Here is a 19,433-nt window from a genome sequence, read left to right as displayed (position 1 = left end):
CCTCCCGCCTCCGGCGGGCGAGACGGCGGCTGGCGGGGGCTGCCCGTCACGGGGCTGGCGCCAGGCAGGCACACGGGCGCGCACGGGGGGACACAGACGTACATATGTATGCGCGTGTATGCGTGCATGTATGCATCTGTATATGAATGCATGCACACGTACACGCATATAAATACACCCCCTGCCCCCCCCATTCATGGTGGCCACACCACTGCCTCCACCTCAGGCCTGCCCCCGCCTCAGGGCGAGGGGCTTCTCCCCCGCACTGCCCACTGCAATGGCACCCGTGGCCTATGCCACCCGCGGGCGATGGCCGTGGGTGCGGGTGCCGGCTGCCTTATGGTTGTGTTACAGCCAGGCAGGGCGCACCCGGAGTTGATGGCGGCGAGGCCGACCGCCTCGTCATGGCGTGGGGTGGCTTCCAGGGCGGCCGGGATGGCTGGACCAGCCGCTGGAGACAGTTGGTCATCGCCCCTTGCAGTCATTTCTGGATGCATCGGGCGCTCTCTGCCAGGAAAAAGTAATCTGTGCTGCTGATAGCACCATGGCTTATTTTTAGAGGCAAGCGTGTTCTACTTTAGGGAGTGTTGCCAGAAATTATGTTCTACAGGCTGAAGGTAATTCCTCCTGCAACGATATTCAAGTATCGTTTGAAAGAAAACGTACTTTTCTGTAAAACTCACAGTATTGTGACTTCTAAAATCCGTCCTTTCTGTAAGTAAACCTGTGTGTGTTGTAATAGTTCGCAAATTTTGAATGTTGTATATGAAATAATCTAAATAATGGATTATTTCGTCTTATTTGCGAAAAAACTAATATATTCCGTAGAAAAGTCCTGTATAAATAGTTGCTGTGGATGGCACTGAATGAGTAATTTGATTTTGGTAGAAGTATTTCTAGTGTGCACTTTGCAGTATAGATATCTTGCAGAAGTTAAGAAATAAGACTGATGTAGCTTCAGTGAGGACTGTTCTAAAAGTATTATTTCTTTTATATTGTTTTTCATTTTTGTGTAGTCTTGTGAAAGCATATTTTTTGCATCTTTCCCATTTTGCAAATGAAGCTGAGGCACAGTGCTGGCAGAGGTAGATAGAGACGATAGGATAACAGCCTAGAAGTCTCCCGAACCATCTGAGAAGAGGGAGTCTGGAGTTCTGGCAGGATAACAGCAATATTGGGAAATTCTGGCTCCATATATTCTGGACACCCATATGTATGATACTGAGATTTTGCACCGTTTTGTCAATCCACAGGCAGAAACTCTTGGAGAAGGAAGGTCATGGATTTTTGATTGCTTCATTAATGGCTTTTAATGCTGTTTTTGTAGTTTCAACGTTAGAATACTTTGTAACAAGTTAAATTACTGTATTACTGAAGACAGACTCTTTTGGGTTTTTTTTTTTACACTTAATGTTTTTTAACATCCTGTAAAACACTATTCTCAATAGAGTATCAGATGTCATCTTCTAGAGGAAAATTGTGCTGTCATCCTAAATGACCTTGACCCATAAACTCCATTCCTGGCTCTACCAGACTTCCCGATGGATCATGGAAAGTAACATACTGGGCTTTAGTTTCCTATCTCTAGAATAAGGACAATAACCTGTATCACATGGGCAAGGCATCTGACTTATCTTCTGTCACTCACAAGAATCATAGTCTGTTATTAGGCAAACCAATTGCTTATTGCCCTATAAATGTGTCTTATTATTATAAACATGATTGAAGTAAGCTAACAGTCAGTGTGTCATTAAACTGCAGAAGCAATCCCATAAGAATAAGTCACTTACACCCATTTCAGAGTTGCTGTTAGACTTCTTGCAGATAGCAGTTAGAGGGTTAATTAGGATTCCTTGATTCTGGATTCATGCTTTCTTCTGACAAGCATTCCACATCTATGCAAACTGCAACTTTTACTTTATTATGCTTCAAACAGAACAATAACATTAGTTGTATTGTCAAATAATTACTCTTTAGGGTATTCCTCTCGGTGCTTTGTAGCACTGCAGTTCCACCAGCTTTCATGGTAAAGGTTTCCCTTAGGTCCTATTATTTTCAAGTTTTACCTTCTTCAAAGTTAAAATGCCTGCTTAAATGTTGTACAGATATACGCGATGTACACAAGGAAAAATGGTGAAAGTCCAAACCCTGCAACCTCATGTACATCATGTTACTCACATGAGTATTACCCTCTAACTTATGCAATTCTTGTGAATAAAATCTTGTATGTGCATAAATGTTAATGGGATCATGCCCATACTATCTGTAGCTACATGTTTTAAGTGTGAATTTATATCCCTACATTTGTGCTTTCAACATTAATGTTTTTTCTTCATACCCATCTGATTACGCTAGACTGCTTAATCGTTCTCTTCTGTATATTTGTCCGTATCTTCCCTCCCATCATTCTGTTTCTTTCCCTTTTTCTGCTACTTAATTCAGTCTGTCTGTTCTTCCATTTGCTCTCAGATACTTTATTTGTAATTTGACATAACATGTCAGTTTTTCTAAGTTTTAATATCTCTGATCTCAATACTGATGTTACTAGAACCTGAAAGCAAGATGTCAGACTGGTAGTGCCTGAAGTAAAACTAGACAGAAGACAAGACATATTTTTCTCCAGCTGGGATTTAAGAAATCACATGGAAGTACATAAAGGAGAGAACGCTCAGTGTTCCTATATCATTATGGTAATGTTATGTAATTGATCAGTATTAGAGCTTTTCTAAGACCATATTCTTTGTGCCAGTTAGCACATATTTAAAATGCAATTAATAAGTCATGAATTTTAATCCAAAAGGAAGTACATTAAATAGTCTGAGCTCCTGTTTCACCCGCTTACACCCATATGAAATCGAGTAACTAGTTCTGGGTAGCGGATGTCCTCCAGAAAGATACCTGATTCTGATCCAAAGAGCTACGGAGATGGAGAATAACCATTCTGCGATGATGGTTTTCTCTGGTAAATGATTAGTAGTTGTTCTGGCTAGTTTGAGTTACAGCGGCAATATGTAATCGGGCCTCACAGATCCTCTTCCTGACGTATGAAACAGTCATGTGGAGTTTGTTAGTGGAGACGGGAGAAAGTTTTCACCCCAATTTTAGTGCCTTATGTAAATAAAGTAACAGTGTGTTCAATCATACATACATGTCTGCTCTTTAACTGCCCTGGTTTGCTGCCTGGCACACTGGTGAAATCAGAGATTTACTGGAGTTTACATTTGGTAAGAACTAGCTACATATCCCATTCAACTACTACCTTCTTGCAAAGAAGCAGAGTTGCCCCTACTTCACCTGCCCTGCCAAATCCTCCCATGTCTGTAGGTAGGATCTAAACCTTCCCTCTCCGTGTCACCTGGCGTTGCCTGGATTCTGTATCACTAGAGATACTGAAAATGTGCTATCACTGCTCATTCTGTTTTAATAAACTTACAAGTCCAAGCTTAGAGAGCCTAGTAGCTGCCATGAGCACTGTTGGCAGTCGTAACCATTAATTCTGCTCAGAGCACACTTAATTAACGTCAGAGTTTCAAACCTGACACAGAAAAGCGCTGAAGCTGTCTATGACTTCGGGGAATCCCACTGAATGGGATAATATGATGTACATGATGCTTAAGCGCATGAGTACATTTAAGGGTCTTGCTATAGTGAGTATTTAAAAATGTATTTTTGAGGGTTTCACAAATAAGCATCAGCATTTGAAAGGCACAAAAGCTATGGATTAAAAACTCACAATAAACCTTCAGGCTAAAGTAGTCCATCAGACAAGTTATCTCTAATTTAAAAAGTGGCAGTGTTTCATTTATGGAAAAAAATACAAAATTAGTATGAGCTGTTAAAAATAAGTAGCTTTCTTAGGGCCCAAGCAAGCAATATTTCTGCTCTAGAAGAAAATCTGAATATATGAGATCACTTAGGAAATCAGTGTGCAGTTTTATCACAGTGGAATTTACAGATGAACACTATGAATATTTTTATATCCTCTTGTTGACATTGCTGTGAGAAATTACGTGAGAAAAGTTTATAGCTTTTATTAGACTGTAATGCAGTTTAATATGCACCTTGACATCAATCTGAGTAATGTTTTAATATTTGTACTTATTTGAGAGTGAAACAAAAAATAAATTATGTCCATCTCCCATGGAAGAACAGAGGCTGTAGATCTGATCCTCCTGGCTATACTCCTGCAGTAAAAGTTGATCTCAAATGGATGTAGAACAGGTAATTGCAGATTGACAGGTTTCTTGTTTCCATGGTGCATAAAATGGCAGAAGTTTTTTGGTTTGGCTCTACTTCTAGCTGACTTACTGAATAAAAATTGGCTGGTGTGCAGAAAGGCTTTAAACTTTTTTGTCTTTTAAACAATGCCAACCAGCAGATACGCAGTCCTGACAGGGAGCTCAAGAACTCCCACAAATTATCTTTCCAACAATAGTTAACATGTTATTAAGAATTTCCATGTCTACATACTAATTATTCTGAGATCCGAGGGGTTGGGGTTCTTTTTGCAATTTAGGAGCACCTTATTTTGTGTGAACAGATACCGCTTCGTTGCTATTGGCAATAAAATGTGGCGAGCTGAAGGTTGTGGAAGGGAAATGGTCTTTCAGGTAACAGAGGTCTGATGTGAACCTGTTGTCGAACGTGCTCAACGTTCAGCCCCCAAGTGGGAGGTGGCCATGCAGACAGAGGTGCTGGTCACACCACCGCTCTGCCCTGGCCAAATCCTGCTGTGGGGTCCAGCTGCCGCTGCTGCCATTTCTGCTATGGGGATATGGTTGAGGTGGGGGGCAAAAGCTGAAAATAGCTCCTACACATCCTGTGAAGTATCCTGAGGGGAGAAGTGGCCGTGGCAGCGATGTCCCAGCCCAGCCTGTGTGGAGGTGAGCCTTGCGCCTGGCACAGCAGAGGTGGCAGAATGGGCGCGGGACAGTCAGAGATGGGGCTGGGGATGCTGCAGAAGGTGTCCAGAGAAGCAGGGAGCTCCCTGCGCGGAGCTGGCCGGTACCCGGTGCAGGGGTAAAAGCTGTGGGCACGGTAAGGGGCAGGAGGTCCCAAAACCTACCTCTGGCCCCCATGGCTTTTGAGGTTGGATTATGTGCTACCTGACAGGTCTTGGGAGATATTTTTAGGAGTGGTCTTTAATTGTAAATGTCCATCTTTAAGAAAATACAGACTCCCAACTTTTTGGAAATACGACATCCTTACTGTTCAATGTTATGTAGGCGTGGGTAGTACGTGAAAGCCTCATGCATGTAACATCGGAAGGGATTTCCTTGAGTCCAGCCTGGGGCTGTATACAACCATAACTTTCAAAAGCTTACCAAGCTCCATCTTAAAAATGGTAAGGATTATTGTGTCGCTGGTGTAAGGTCACAGGAGGTTCTGGACCGTTACTGCTGATGATCAGGTTGCAAATTAGACATGAATTTTGAAATTTATCTGTCAACAGCTTGTATCCTTTTTTTTACCTGTTTGCCAACTTTCTCCTTTAGCTTAGCCTGCCTCAAATGGTTATAGAAATAAGTCTTACTCCGCATTGATGGTAAATGTAAATGTCTTAAATTTGTCAGCTGAAATGCTGTTCAAATTTAGAATATTACTCTTAGGCAAACAAAAAGAAAATTGGAGGTTCATATTCATTCATGATATGTAAAGAAAGTGATTTAGCACTGTAAGTGATACTTTCAAGACAGCTCCTTAAAAAACAAGCAGCTGCAGCAAACCCCTGTAATCCCTTGCCATTTTGTTTCACCGTAACAGTCTTCCTTTGCTTCATAAAGCCCGAATGCCAGAGTAGTGCAGATAGAATTGCAACCAGTCTAGAAACTGTATTTTTTTTAACCCATTTGAGACCCTGTCAGGCACATTGAAGGGCTTGTGATATGATACATAACAGCATGTATTAAAAGTCATACTTAAACCCCTTCATTCTTCTATTATATTGTAGACAATTACAGTTCTTTCAAAAGAGGAAAGTTTGCAAACTGCTGTATTCTAGCAGTGCTACTGTGGTGCTGTAGTTAAACTTTATAATGGCTTATGTTTAAAAAAAATTAATTCTTAGAGCACTAATACCCACTTGAGTTTGGTCCCTGGTTCTTGACCACTTGAGCAATCAGTGGCAGAGGCAGTTTAGTAGGCATATTCAGTTTATCAGATGTTTGGTGCTGCCACACATGTGATCAGATGTACGTGCATGCTGTTGGTGACGAGTTATACCGTGCCCTGTTGGGGCCATCCCACATCGTTGGCAGAGTTGTCCTGGTTTTGGCTGGGACAGAGTTAATTTTCTTTCTAATAGCTGGTATAGTGTTATGTCTTGGATTTAGCATGAGAAGAATGTTGATAACACACTGATGTTTTCAGTTGTTGCCAAGTAGTGTTTAGACTAAGTCAAGGATTTTTCAGCTTCTCATGCCCAGCCAGCAAGAAGGCTGGAGGGACACAAGAAGTTGGGAGGGGACACAGCCAGGACAGCTGACCCAAACTGGCCAAAGGGATATTCCATACCATGTGACATCATGTCCAGTATATAAACTGGGGGGAGTTGGCTGGGGGGGTGGATCACTTCTCAGGAACTAACTGGGCATTGGTCAGCAAGTGGTGAGCAATTGCATTGTGCATCACTTGTTTTGTATATTCCAATCCTTTTATTCTTATTATTGTCATTTTATTATTGTTATCATTATTATTTTTTTCCTTTCTGTTCTATTAAACTGTTCTTATCTCAACCCACGAGTTTTACCATTTTCCTTCCGATTCTGTCCCCCATCGCACTGGGTGGGGGGGAAGTGAGTGAGTGGCTGCGTGGTGCTTAGTTGCTGACTGGGGTTAAACCACGACAGAGTGAGCTGCTGTTGTGGGGCACGCAGCAGCATGTGCATTACTGCATTTTGGTGGAGCTTGGTGTGGTGCATATGTGTTGTAGTGTGCATGTGTGGGTGTTGGAGTTGTCCTTTGTGGCTCTGCCATCCGCTTCTGGGGCCAGCACTGTGGAAAGTCCAGGAAAAATGGGGACAAATGCCTTCTGTGACCACACAGCATAGCGGCATGGGTTGTGTTCTGCCAGTGTCGCAGCCAACATAAGCTCTTCCTTTTCAGCAGCAGCTGGAGCTATAGCAAGACTCTCCGCATCACCAGGAGAGCTATATATCCTCGCAGGACAGTTCGCTGTTGGTGATGAAAGAGACTATAAGTACGGGCTAGACGTAACTCTTTCATTATATCCCAGGTGTGGCTGAGATGAAAGATACAGAACAAATTGCAACAATGGAGATTACTGTTTTTGCCAGCTCTGAGCTGCAACAGGAGTGCTGACAGGTACAACTGCCAGAGTTGGGATTTCAGGGATGTGCAAGACATCCCTAATGGAGATTTATGCTGAGCTTATCTCTGCCTTATGAAAAGGGAGACTGCATGCAGCCGATATTGACTTTAAAAAAAGTGTCACGATTATTTTTTGCAGGCCAACAAGCACCAAGCGCTGGTATTTCTTTCACTTCACTGTAGGAAGGATAACATCGTGACTTTCCTCAAGAGAAGTGTAAGATAACTAATTGTGTATTATCTGTGAATCACAGGCATATAGGAGGCTATCCAGATCTATGCATAGATGGGATGTCCTTGCTTTCTTTGGATGACTGGAGGCATATCTCCACATCCTCTGCTCAGAAGGGAAGATCTTTATATCAAAAGGAAAGGATTTTCCCCCATCATTCTGCAAGTTAGTGTGACAAAGCATGTTGTTTCACTGCCCTCAGTGTCAGTTGCATGCAATGGCAAGTATTTGGCAGCTTGTCTGTGGACACCAGCTGGCAGAAGGAGAGCTTCACTGTCAGAGCTGGACCTGTGCAAATAATTAGGGTGAGCGATATTAATCAGAGCTTGCTGCTTTAGTTCATGAAGCTCCAGGCTTCATGAAGTCAGACTCAGCCACAACTTGAGTAGCTGCAAAATAATGATGTGCTTGGCTGGCTGAAATCTAGGTCATTATTGAGACCTGTTAGGTCCAATTTGGATACGTGTTTCTTCCTGAGAGTCCTTATTGTGTGCTGCTTCCAAAGTAATAATCTGCAACAGTTGTGAGGCCTGTGGAACTAAAGCAGTGTGGCTATGGCCAACTGCTTGGTAAGGCAGGCAGAGCCAAATCCTGAGAGCTGTAGTTGAGCATTTCATGCTGTGTCCTGATCATTGCTCTAAAAACATTACAGCTACTCCTGACAAAATGTTTGACAGCTTATCAAATGAAAATGCCTGTTGTTATGATCCAGGACTCAATAGCTTGTTCTGTCCTGTAAGGCCACTGTAACTGTCCCATCCCAGAATCTTGAGGCCTGTTTCAGCCACTCCTTCCCTCCAAGAAGTGCAAAAAGGCAAAACGGATTTGAGGAAAAAAACCCATGTTTGAATGCATGGCCAACTATTAGGGGAACGAAAAAGAAACTGGCTTTTCTACGAGGACTTTGCAACCACAAATGCACAAAGTGTGGGCAGACTTGTGAGAAAGCTGGTAAGAGAGGTACCGCTATGATCAGGGTAGGTGCTGTTGTATTTTGAAAGATGCTCGGGAGGACTGCTGAGCGTTTCTGCTGTAAGTAATGATGACTCCAGATTCTTTCAAGCTCTAAGACATTACCCCTACTTTTTATCTGAGGTTTGGGCATACATAGGGCATACCGCACATGCATTCCTTCTGTTTCCCAGTGCTATGTGTTCTCCAGAGGATATAGGCAATAAGCTGTATGTTACTGTTCACAGTGTGACCCTGCACTACTTAATACAGGGGTGACAGTGGGTTAGGATACAAGGAGTAAGGCGCTTAAGAAGGTCGAGTCAGGGCATTAGCTCTCACTATTGACTGTTTCAGAGCTCAGAGAGACTTTGTACTCAGGGTGATAAAAATCTGTAAGCTGTAGCTATAGGGAAAGGTGCAAGACAGAGCTATGAACTGGCACAGCAAGGTGCTTGTCACTGGGCACTAACCACACTACCCCCAACAGCCAGGGGGACAGTGAGAGATGGCAGGAGGAGCTCAGGGCTGTGGGTGGTGGAGCTGCATGAAGTCCTTAGAGCAGCAGCAGCACAACAGTAAATTGGAGCTGGAGGAGGGCTGGGTGCCAAGTATTTGCTTGTGCACTTCCCTGCTGCTTGCAGGTAGTAATCCTCCTGCACAGTATCATCTTGGCTGGTCAAAACGTGTGTGTGGGAATCCAACTTGCATTGCCATTTCCTAATGGAAGGGCTTCTGCCTACTACCACCAGCGAGGCAGTGGACGATGGCCTCCACTGGACCATTTTCCTTGCAGATGTAAAATGAATGCTGTAGCATGGCTTAGAAATTACTCACTAGAAAATGTGTCAGAATGGCTTGCAATTTTAATGTGAATTAGGCCAACTTGTGGTTTTCTTTTCTGACTTTTTTTTTCTGGGCATGCTGCTAGGTCCAGAATACTTCATCAGCAGGAGAATCTAGTGCTGTAACCAGGTCCCGGTCCCAGCCTGCACAGTTCCATTTCCAAGGCCTGGACTAGCCCGTCTCGGCTAGGTGATGCTATGGGCCACTGCTTGGGCTTGCAGCAGGTCAGGAATCCCTGCCAGAGTCTGTCTTGTCTTAATTGCTTTGACCTGGAACATGATGCATGCTACATCCCACATGCATGGTCATACCAACCGGCCAGCCACTGCACCTCCATTTCTCCTCTTTGGCCGACACAGACCAAATCACAAATTTGTTCTGTGCAGTGAAAGTAGGAAGGACTCCTTCCATACCATCCCACCAAAAAAAATTTGAAAAATTGATCATTCACCAAACCTCAGATAGTGCTTCAGGTTTGAGAAAATTGAACTCTAGCTGAGTACGGCAAGGTAGTATCCTTTGATCATTTCCCAGGATTGCAGGCTTCTCTGCTGATGCTTATGAAGGCTGGTGCTTCAGTATATATAGATATATATCTAGATACAGAATATCTACACAGATTGCGTACAGTAAAAACATCAGGGCATATTTTGTTGAGCTTTTCCTGGGACACATGAAGTGCTGTCTCTGACATGGATTGATATGTACATGTGTTGCATCACTCAGACTAACTACCTACAAGAGAATGGATTTTTTCCTAGCAAACCATATGATTCCTTCTCCAGTGTGTCCCAGGATTGTGTAGACTGAGCTTGCTGTCACCAACAAGCTGCTCAGGAACTCTTTGAGTGGCAGGAAGGAAGGATTTTCTTGCCTGTAGGGCAGGGGAGAGACTAATGACACGCGGCAAATGAAGAGATGCAATTATGATGACAAAAGCACAAAGCTGGGAAAGAAGGTTCAGCAGAGCAAATGGGTGCAGCTATCCTGGAGGGAACAGTGCTCCAGGGCAAGGTGAGTAGAGTCAACTGGCGGTGTCAGCCATGTCTGCCAGTGTGCATTTCTGTGTAAGCAGCTCAGCCAGGTAATAGGAAGGGCAGAGTTGTATCCCTTACCACATCCTCAGCCTGTGATGCTGCTTTTTTTTTTCCAGGGGCACCAAACTTGCAGTCCGTCTTCCATATGTCTTCCTCATGAGCAAACCCACCACATGTTGAGCCCTGAAGAGCACTTAGTGGAGTTTTACAGACTGTAAGAAGCCCTGTATGACATTAGCAGGACTCCTGCTGGGATCCAGTCCCACTCAGCCACTCCTAGTATTTAACACTCCCTGCCCCTCTTCCCTTCACTTTCAGTTCTGCTTGGTTGTAAATAGTTTCAGTAAGTTTAGAGTAAGTTTGGTTTGTGTTTTGTGTGTAGGAAGTCCTTACGCCTTTTATTTCTTTGACAAATTGCAATCCTCCATTCTGGGGACCTCCAGGAAGGACTGGTGGAACCAGGGAAATTAACGCCTCTGTTCCAGAAGCCTGGGCATGGGGAGGCTGTCAGGGTCATAGTATAGGAAGGGATGCAGAAAATAGTGGTTTATTGGTCCCCTCCAACATATGGACAATTTTGTGTTACAGCAAGCATCTGTCAAGGAATTTGCAGAGGTAGCAAGGGTATCCCTTGTAATTTGCCCTTCTCCATTCCCTTAGGCAAATGCATTATCTGCAGCAAGCCCAGGCAGTGGTTGTCGTTCCACTGGGGCTTCATACTGACATACTTTGCCATTTGCATGCCCTGGCTTTAAGAAATACAATGCAAGCTCTGGACAGAGCAAGCAAACAGGATCCTGGTAAGGATGAGGGAGTCAGGTTTAATACAGCAGCTGTTCAAGCTGTTTTATCATTATGACTCAGGGCATATAGGTATGAATTATCAAGTACTGAAGATACAGAGTGATCTCTGTGGACTGGTGTGCGGGCTGTTTGCTCAGCACAGACCAGGCAAAATAATGTCATCTTGCAAAAGCAACCAGAAGTGACAGCATTAAAATGGTTTTCGTGACCTACAAGGATGTGTAGCATGAGGGAAAGAAGTATTTTTTCCATTGATGAAGAACTATATTTGATCCAGAAGGGAGGGCAGTAGACAAGATTGACTGTGACTCCAGCACCTTTGGGGAGAGATAACTGAGACAAGAACTTTGTGAATGGTGGATATTCACTTTCAAATCTGTCCTGGTTTCAGCTGGGATAGAGTTAATTTTCTTCCTAGTAGCTGGTATAGTGCTACGTCTTGGATTCAGTATGAGAAGAATGTTGATAACACACTGATGTTTTCAATTGTTGCTAAGTAGTATTTAGACTGAGTCAAGGATTTTTCAGCTTCTCATGCCCAGCCAGCAAGAAGGCTGGAGGGGCACAAGAAGTTGGGAGGGGACACAGCCAGGACAGCTGCCCCAAACTGGCCAAAGGGATATTCCATACCATGTGACATCATGCCCAGTATATAAACTGGGGGGAGTTGGCTGGGAGGGATTGCTGCTCAGGAACTAACTGGGCATTGGTCAGCGAGTGGTGAGCAATTGCATTGTGCATCACTTGTTTTGTATATTCAAATCCTTTTATTCTTATTATTGTAATTTTTTTATTATTACTGACATTATTATTTTTTTCCTTTCTGTTCTATTAAACTGTTCTTATCTCAACCCACAAGTTTTATTTTTTTCCTTTCCCAATTTTCATCCCATCCCACTGGGTGGGGAGGAGTGAGTGGGTGGCTGCATGGTGCTTAGTTGCTGGCTGGGGTTAAACCACAACAAAATCAATGACACTTTAATATGAACTGTGTTTTGGAGGCAGTGCGATCTATGGATTTAAACACCTTTGGATATACTAGGTGATGAAAGGCATTGACTATTTATGGCTTCTTTTCCAGCTTGATGTGGCATCCTCCATGCCCTGTTTTGTTCTATGTTATAGTGTCAGATTAAGAATTCTAAGAGGAACTAGAAGCTTGACTGCTTATCAAGGCAGCAATAGTTTCTATACTTACTTTGTTTCTCAACAGTTGAGTTATGTTATTAATTGCCCCATTAGTTTTGTTAGTTCTGGTTCCCACATGTATTAAAACATCTGAATCTATGGTAGATTAGAATGCCATGGCATTTAAAATACCATCTGCTGAACAATCAAACCCTAGAATAATATTCAGGATATCTTGTTTCATCAGGTAAAGTTACTGGCAACTTGTCGCTCCATTAGTTGCCACCAACTGACTATCACAAACTGGATATATTTTGCATATTGGTATATCATTGCATTTTTCAACTTTGAGGTTGAAATGCACAGTTTTTATAACATTGTTTTTTAAGTCTTTAATGAATTTGTCAACTTTTAACTGAAATAACCAAAATATTTCCATTGTGGTTGATCTGAACCCTTTTTATTTTTTTATTACTAACATAGTTCTATAAAATAGTCTCATTTCCATAGCCAAATCTTGAGTCAAGATAGTGCTTAATTTTTTACATCACTTTATTATATATTTTGCCCATGTTACAATTGTCTCATGTAAAGAAGACAAAAAGGAAAAATTATGTTTAATATTTTTGTGTCAGAATTTGAAGTAACTTTTGCAGTTAACTTTGTCACAGCCTTCATCAAACTGACAGCCTGTATTTTATTATTAGACATCAAATTAATTACTTGATTTTTCTAAAACTCTATTTGCTGCTGGTGGGTTTGTTCTCATGGTTATTTGTACCATGTGCCATGGGGCTGTGCAAAGATTGTTCTGATTGCTCCACTCTGAGAGCTCCATTCTGTGTATCTATTTTTAAATATAGTCCCTTTATTTTTATTCTCTATTAGTTTTTCCATAAGGCAGTTACTGTAGTGGAAACAACCAGGTAATTTTTCAGCTCTCACGTGTACTACCATTAGGAAAAGAGGTATGACAATAGGGTGAGGTTATTCTCTTAGTCCAAGGTTGCTCGCATACATGATAATGAGTGTAGGGTTTTGGTTTTGTTGATTCACACTGATGATGGGGTTTGCTTATTTATCTAGGCACCATATGGTGTATGCTACAACAAACATAAATGATAGGGAGCAATGATATGGCTAGTTCTCAACAATTCTGAAAAACATGAAAGAAAAGTCTTTTGCTGTTCTTGAGACTTCATTTTTGCTTCTTTGGGAATGCTTGAAAGTGACCAATGCAGAAACCAGTTAAGCTTTTTTATTCTCCTACAGGAAACAGACTGAAATTCAGATTGCCTAAGTATCATCTGTGATAACATGGGATGCTTCTCATCCAGGAGAGAAAGCATTATCACTTTTCTGAGTCTGCAGGCCATAGCTTGGATCCCCAAATTGGAGTAGGTACCACTGTCAGCGAAGACTGCAGCCTGGTCATTTCTTGGGAACTGGTGTATACCAAATTTCATGATGCTGCATCTTTTATCTCTTCATTCAATCCAAATGGCTAAACTCAGGTGACACGTTTCCCATTGGGGCCGTCAATACTTTGTGTCAACCTGTTTTCTTCAGATTGCAGTTCAGGAATGGGTTTATGCCTTCTGTGGAGGAATCAAGCTGCTTTATAAACCTCTTGGTTTTCTTCAAAATCTGCTTGTTTTGTCTTTCCAGAATGAAGACTCTTCAATGAGCACATACATTAAATTATTTCATTACGTATCACAAGACACAAAGAAACAACATTGCATATTCCCCAAGCTTACAGCTTAATCATATTGTTCCTTTCTTTTCTGGTATCTAATATATTAATATCATACATGCTATAGGAGGTACAGAGTAGAGAAAAAAATATTTCTCTTCCCTGAATTTTTTTAGAGAACGGCATACAATTACTGTTTCAACATATTAGGCTGACTGTACATTAAGCTTCCTCTGGAATTAAGAAGGTCACTACAAGAAATCTAATGTATGTCTTTTCTTCTACAGAGCAGAAAGGTCTTGCCAATAAGTCAGATTCAAATGGCCTCAAGATTATTTTCTCCCCATGTTCCTTTTCCTCAGTAATTTCCTTAAATTAGAATTAGTTAAATGCTGTAAGGTTTTCTTCTTTGGGGTTGGGCAAGGTTTCTGAATTATTTTTAAGTCAGTCAAGCTCCCCACACTTAACATAAAGGCAACACAAACATTTGTGGCAGAATAATTTAGGGAGTTGTATACTTTGCCTTGGAGTTAGGAAAGAGAAGCAGTAGTGTGGGAACAGCTTACGCTGATGTCATCAGCAAGAGTTCATCTTACAACACCACACTGACTTTCTCTTTTTGTTCTGGAAACACAATGTCTTGATAAAACTGATGAGCTTATTTGAGAGTGTTTGAGATTTCACCTATGCTGGTGATGCTGAGTATTGTGACTGCTTTTTAATAGCTTGACCTAGGTGATGGTCCTGTTAGCACTTGCTTAAAAGCCCGATTAGATCTCATAAGAGCTAATTGATAACCTCCTCAGAGTTGCAATTGTGAAGTCTCTTACTGGTTTTTTGCTTCTTATTTAAGCAACTATACATTGTACATTTCTTCTCATTAGAACTACAGTCAGATTTGGGGTTTTTTTTTCAGTTATTTCCATTTGTGGTTTTGTGAAGGATTTTGGAAGAGGTCGGATGAAACAGTGGCTGCAAACATCAAAGACAAATCTCTTTTGCTTTTTAGTTCATCCCTTTCATCCTTTTGCCCTGTACACCTAGATAATAAATTTGGAATCACCCTTAAACAGAACATGGTATTCTTCAGGAATAGCACCAGTCTCCCTTCTTACTGTGGAAGTGTTCCTGCATCTTGACATGTTTCTAGGATTTTAACTCCATATTAAAGCTCTAAGGAGTAAGATCTGTTTAGCTATTTCTGCTTGTTGGCCAAACCTTTTTTAGATCAACCACCTTCTCACCTCTCCTTTTTGATTTGCATTGTATGGCAAGACAGAGAGTATTATTCGTGATTTTGGGGATGATGGGAAGAGCTAGGATTTGCAAAGGATGGTCATAGGGGCCTTATGGAAGACTGCTGGAGCAGTGTGAGGAGGGTGGTTAAATACTGTAGCTTGGATCCATGAAAGAGAAGGTTCACTGAAGTCAAGTGGAGATGCAGGGGCCTTTAAGACTCACATTCTGTCATGTGGCTGCCTGCACAGTTATGTCCCCTCTCATGTCCATTGCCTTCTTAAAAATGTTCCTGTTCCGTCATGGCAGTCTTTGCATCCCATTCACAGTTTTTCAGCTGACGTTACCAAGGTTGCTACCTACTTTTTTGGTTGAAATAATGGCTAGTGGGAAAGAGAAGAAATGGTGCTGGAGTATGTAGCCACTGGTACGATTCTGTACTTCCTGCTCATAAGCCCCAGTTAGTGAATGGGGAGATCTACAAAAGAGCTGTTAATAACACCACTTCTAAATAAAATCAGAACAACAACCTGTAAATGACTCTAAAACTGTCTGTCACTGAGTTGGGATTGTGTCCCTTGTCCTTTCAAGTTCAGCAAGGCAGCCCCATGTGAGAAAGGGTTCCTGTCACCAGAGACCTCAGGGGTTTCCTCACACCTGCTTGTAACCATAACTTAGTACCGTGAAGAGAGGATGGAGTAATTAATGAGGTGTCCACATGCATATAGGCATTTAAATATAACTTTGACCATATTTATTAAAATATACCTAGATTAATGTTTAAAAGATTACCATTTCAGGTGTGTTGAGCAGTAACACTAAATAATAAAATCAAGTCCACTGGTGCTTCTACAAATCAGCCCTTAATTTTACTTTTTACATAGTACAAAAAGAGTTTCAGAGTATTGCATTGTGTTAATAGGTTCATCAGGCTACACTGGGACTAAACCTTTTCCTGTGAGCAGCAGACAGATGCTGCTTTCCAGCATTTTAGGTGGTTGTTTAATGTTGGCCTACCTGGTCTTTTGATACCTCTTTTTTCTGCACATAATTTCTCTTCAGTTAAAGGAAGGGTTGGCTTTTTGAACCATCTGAGCAACTGGCCCTGAGGAAGAAAAGAAAGCAAGCTCATACAGTTAAATGAATGGTAGAATCTAGCAAATTGTATCAACTAGAAATCACTTTTTAAAATGCTCATTACTCAAGAGTCTGGCAGAGCCACATCTATTTAATTGCTTCTGTTCCCTACAAAGACTGAAGATGTGGTCTTTGAAGAAGAAATGTCACAAATGAGGCAGGTGTGCTGCTTAAGGGCTGGCTTCAAATGGGCCTCAGCGTGCTGGGGAACAGTCTGGACAATCTGAAGAGGAACAATTCAGTCTGAAAGAACCAGCAGAATTAATTTGGGACTCCCAGCTCCCTGCCAGTCTTACTTAACTGTCAGTGTCTAGAGATTTGTCTAGTTCATGCTAAACAAACTGGGAAAATAGCAAAGGATGGTACAGGAAAGGAAACTGATAGTGAATACACTTTTCAGTTAATGTAACCGAGGAATGGATTTTAAGACATTTTGTCTTCTTATTGCTTATGTGGTAGGAAAATACATGAGAACGAGAAAATGAGAAAAACCCAACAAGTATCTGAAGCATTTTAGCAGCATAAAAATGAAAATGGTATATCATCCCTACAGGATACATTTGAGGGAATAATTAGTTGTAGGTATTGGAATCTTTTTTGGCATGGTATGTTTCAATATTTACTTATTTAAGCCATTAGAAGTAATCAGGTAATTTTATCTTTGATATTATGTATAGTTTTTCTAGTTAGTAGAATAAGTGAGTAAAATCTTTTATTCGATCAGACCGTAGGTATTTCTGTCCTGAAAATTGCTAAAGAATTGCTCCACAGGGCAACATGAAACTTTCATTGATCTATCCATGGAGCAGAGTATCCTTGTGCAGAAAAATTTCAGTACATTGGAGGATCGCATCTGCTGAGTTAACTGCATGTCTGATCTCTTGATGCCCTTCTTGAAGGGATCATTTTAAACCTTTGTCCATTACTTATCCTAGAGCTGGAATCCATCTTTTTCTCCCTCCCAAAGAGAGGTTTAGAGTGAATCCAAGAAGTCTTCAGATAACTAGCTTTGCCATCCTGAACTATGTTGAATATCTTTGGCTTTCATCCTTAGAGGGACGACAAGATTTAGGCAATAGCTTATTAGGTGTTCACTCATCTCACATAGAGTCTTTGAGAGGACTACAGCATATTATATTTTCTTCCATGGTTATGGCTCTTAATCACAACTTCCTCTCAGTTCTTAGAAGAAATATGGATTATCTGGTACTTAGATTAAATCATGAAGTTATTTCATTTCAGGATCTTTCTTTGACAGGCCTCTTGAAACAGGTAAGATTAATGTATACTATTTTCACAGAAGGCAAAGCTTGAAGAGGTTGGATGGCTACGTAGTTCCAGTACTGGAAATGTTTCCCTGCCTTCCCCTGGTTAATTTTTATTTCTACAGAAGGCTCACTCATCAAGCCAAGAATATACAGCTATAAATATTCCTTCAGCATTTCTCTATTGCAAGACATAGTGTACAACTGAAGTGCCTGATTTCAAGAACTGAATTCCAACAGTCTACACTGGAGACTGGATCCAGCACTCTTTGAAGTCACTGAAAAAACTTCCATCGAGTTTAGTAGTTTGAGAGTAAGTCTTTAGGGCCTCTTCTACAAGGAATCAGGTCCACTTAGATTTAACTATGCTTTTTGGAAGGAATTAAGTGTGGTTTGTACTGCTTAGGCACATAAAAGGCAGGGATTATTGTCAAGCCATGAAAAAACCACAGTGTGTCTTTGTGCTGGTTTTGGCTGGGCTAGAGTTAATTTTCTTCATAGTAGCTAGTATGGAGCCATGTTTTGGATTTGTGCTGAAAACAGTGTTGATAATGCCGAGATGTTTTCGTTCCTGCTGAGCAGTGCTCACACAGAGCCAAGGCCTTTTCTGCTCCTCACCCCACCCCACCGGGGAGTCGGCTGGGGGGGCACAAGGAGTTGGGAGGGGACACAGCTGGGACAGCTGATCCCAACTGGCCAAAGAAAAGGGATATTCCAGACCATATGATGTCATGCTCAACCTATAACGCTGGGGGAAGAGGGACGGGGGGGACATTTGGCATTTGTCTTCCCAAGTCACCGTTAGGCGTGCTGGATCCCTGCTTTTCTGGAGATGGCTGAACACCTGCCTGCCCATGGGAAGTGGTGAATGAATTCCTTGTTCTGCTTTGCTTGTGCACGCAGCTTTTATTTTACCTATTAAACTGCCTTTATCTCAACCCACGAGTTTTCTCACTTTTACTCTTCTGATTCTCTCCCGCATCCCACCTGGGGAGGAGTGAGCGAGTGGCTGTGTGGTGCTTAGTTGCCAGCTGGGGTTGAACCGCGACAGTCCTGTATCTGGGGACTGAACAGGGCTCTTCTTCCTCAGTGAGCTCCAGTCTTCAATCCATTGTACATGTGCCTGCTCATGCTTCCACCAGGAGAATAAAGTCAGAGAGAGGAATACAGGATATATTCCTACCTCTCTTCTCTTTACATATCCTCTGGGGGAGTTCAGTACCAAAGACAGGCAGAAAGCAGCAGGCACCTGTACCGTTACAAGGTACACCTCTCTTCTACATGAAAAAGAGCTTCCTTATACCTGCGTCAATCCACTACTATAGTCAAGTGCTTGCAGCCTGTGCTGGGTTGATCTTGGGCAGCTGCCAGGCACCCACCCAGCCACTCTTCCTCAGCAGCACAAGGGGAGAAAATACAATAAAAAAGCTCATGGGACAAGGTAAAAACAGGGAGATCACAAAGCCAGTGTATCTTTTAGCTAGGTTCAGTTCTGATACCCTTTGCCACAAACCAGACATTTCTGTCATAAGGGCAAGAGAGCAAATGACAGAAATGGTTGTAGACTGCAGCCCCAGGGATTCCCAAAACATTGGGATTGTAGGAAACTAGGTATGGATTTGTTATGTCAGTGGAAACAGTGTCCAGCAGAGCTGCTCAACAACACTTTTAACACCAGATGAGCTTAAGGAAGAAAAGAAATCTGTTCTGATAGAGAGGAGTTCTGTTTTATCATGATGTTGGGAATACAAAAGAGACAGCCATGTTCTGGC

The 19,433-nt window shown here is 42.0% G+C and overlaps 1 protein-coding gene across 1 annotated transcript in view; it reads left to right on the top strand.

The window, feature by feature from the left end:
• Positions 1–293: 293 nt before the first annotated feature.
• Positions 294–19,433, top strand: part of EFCAB2 (EF-hand calcium binding domain 2) — a 33,098-nt gene continuing 13,958 nt past the window's right edge. Inside the window, exons 1-2 of the mRNA XM_010562939.1 lie at positions 294–520; positions 611–714. Coding sequence (XP_010561241.1) covers positions 294–520; positions 611–714 — 331 coding nt within the window. The remainder of the gene's footprint in view (positions 521–610; positions 715–19,433) is intronic.

This window comes from Haliaeetus leucocephalus, unplaced genomic scaffold, assembly GCF_000737465.1.
Source record: "Haliaeetus leucocephalus isolate CR32 unplaced genomic scaffold, Haliaeetus_leucocephalus-4.0 Scaffold162, whole genome shotgun sequence".
NCBI classification, from domain to species: Eukaryota; Metazoa; Chordata; class Aves; order Accipitriformes; family Accipitridae; genus Haliaeetus; species Haliaeetus leucocephalus.
This window is presented reverse-complemented; position numbering and strand designations above follow the sequence as displayed.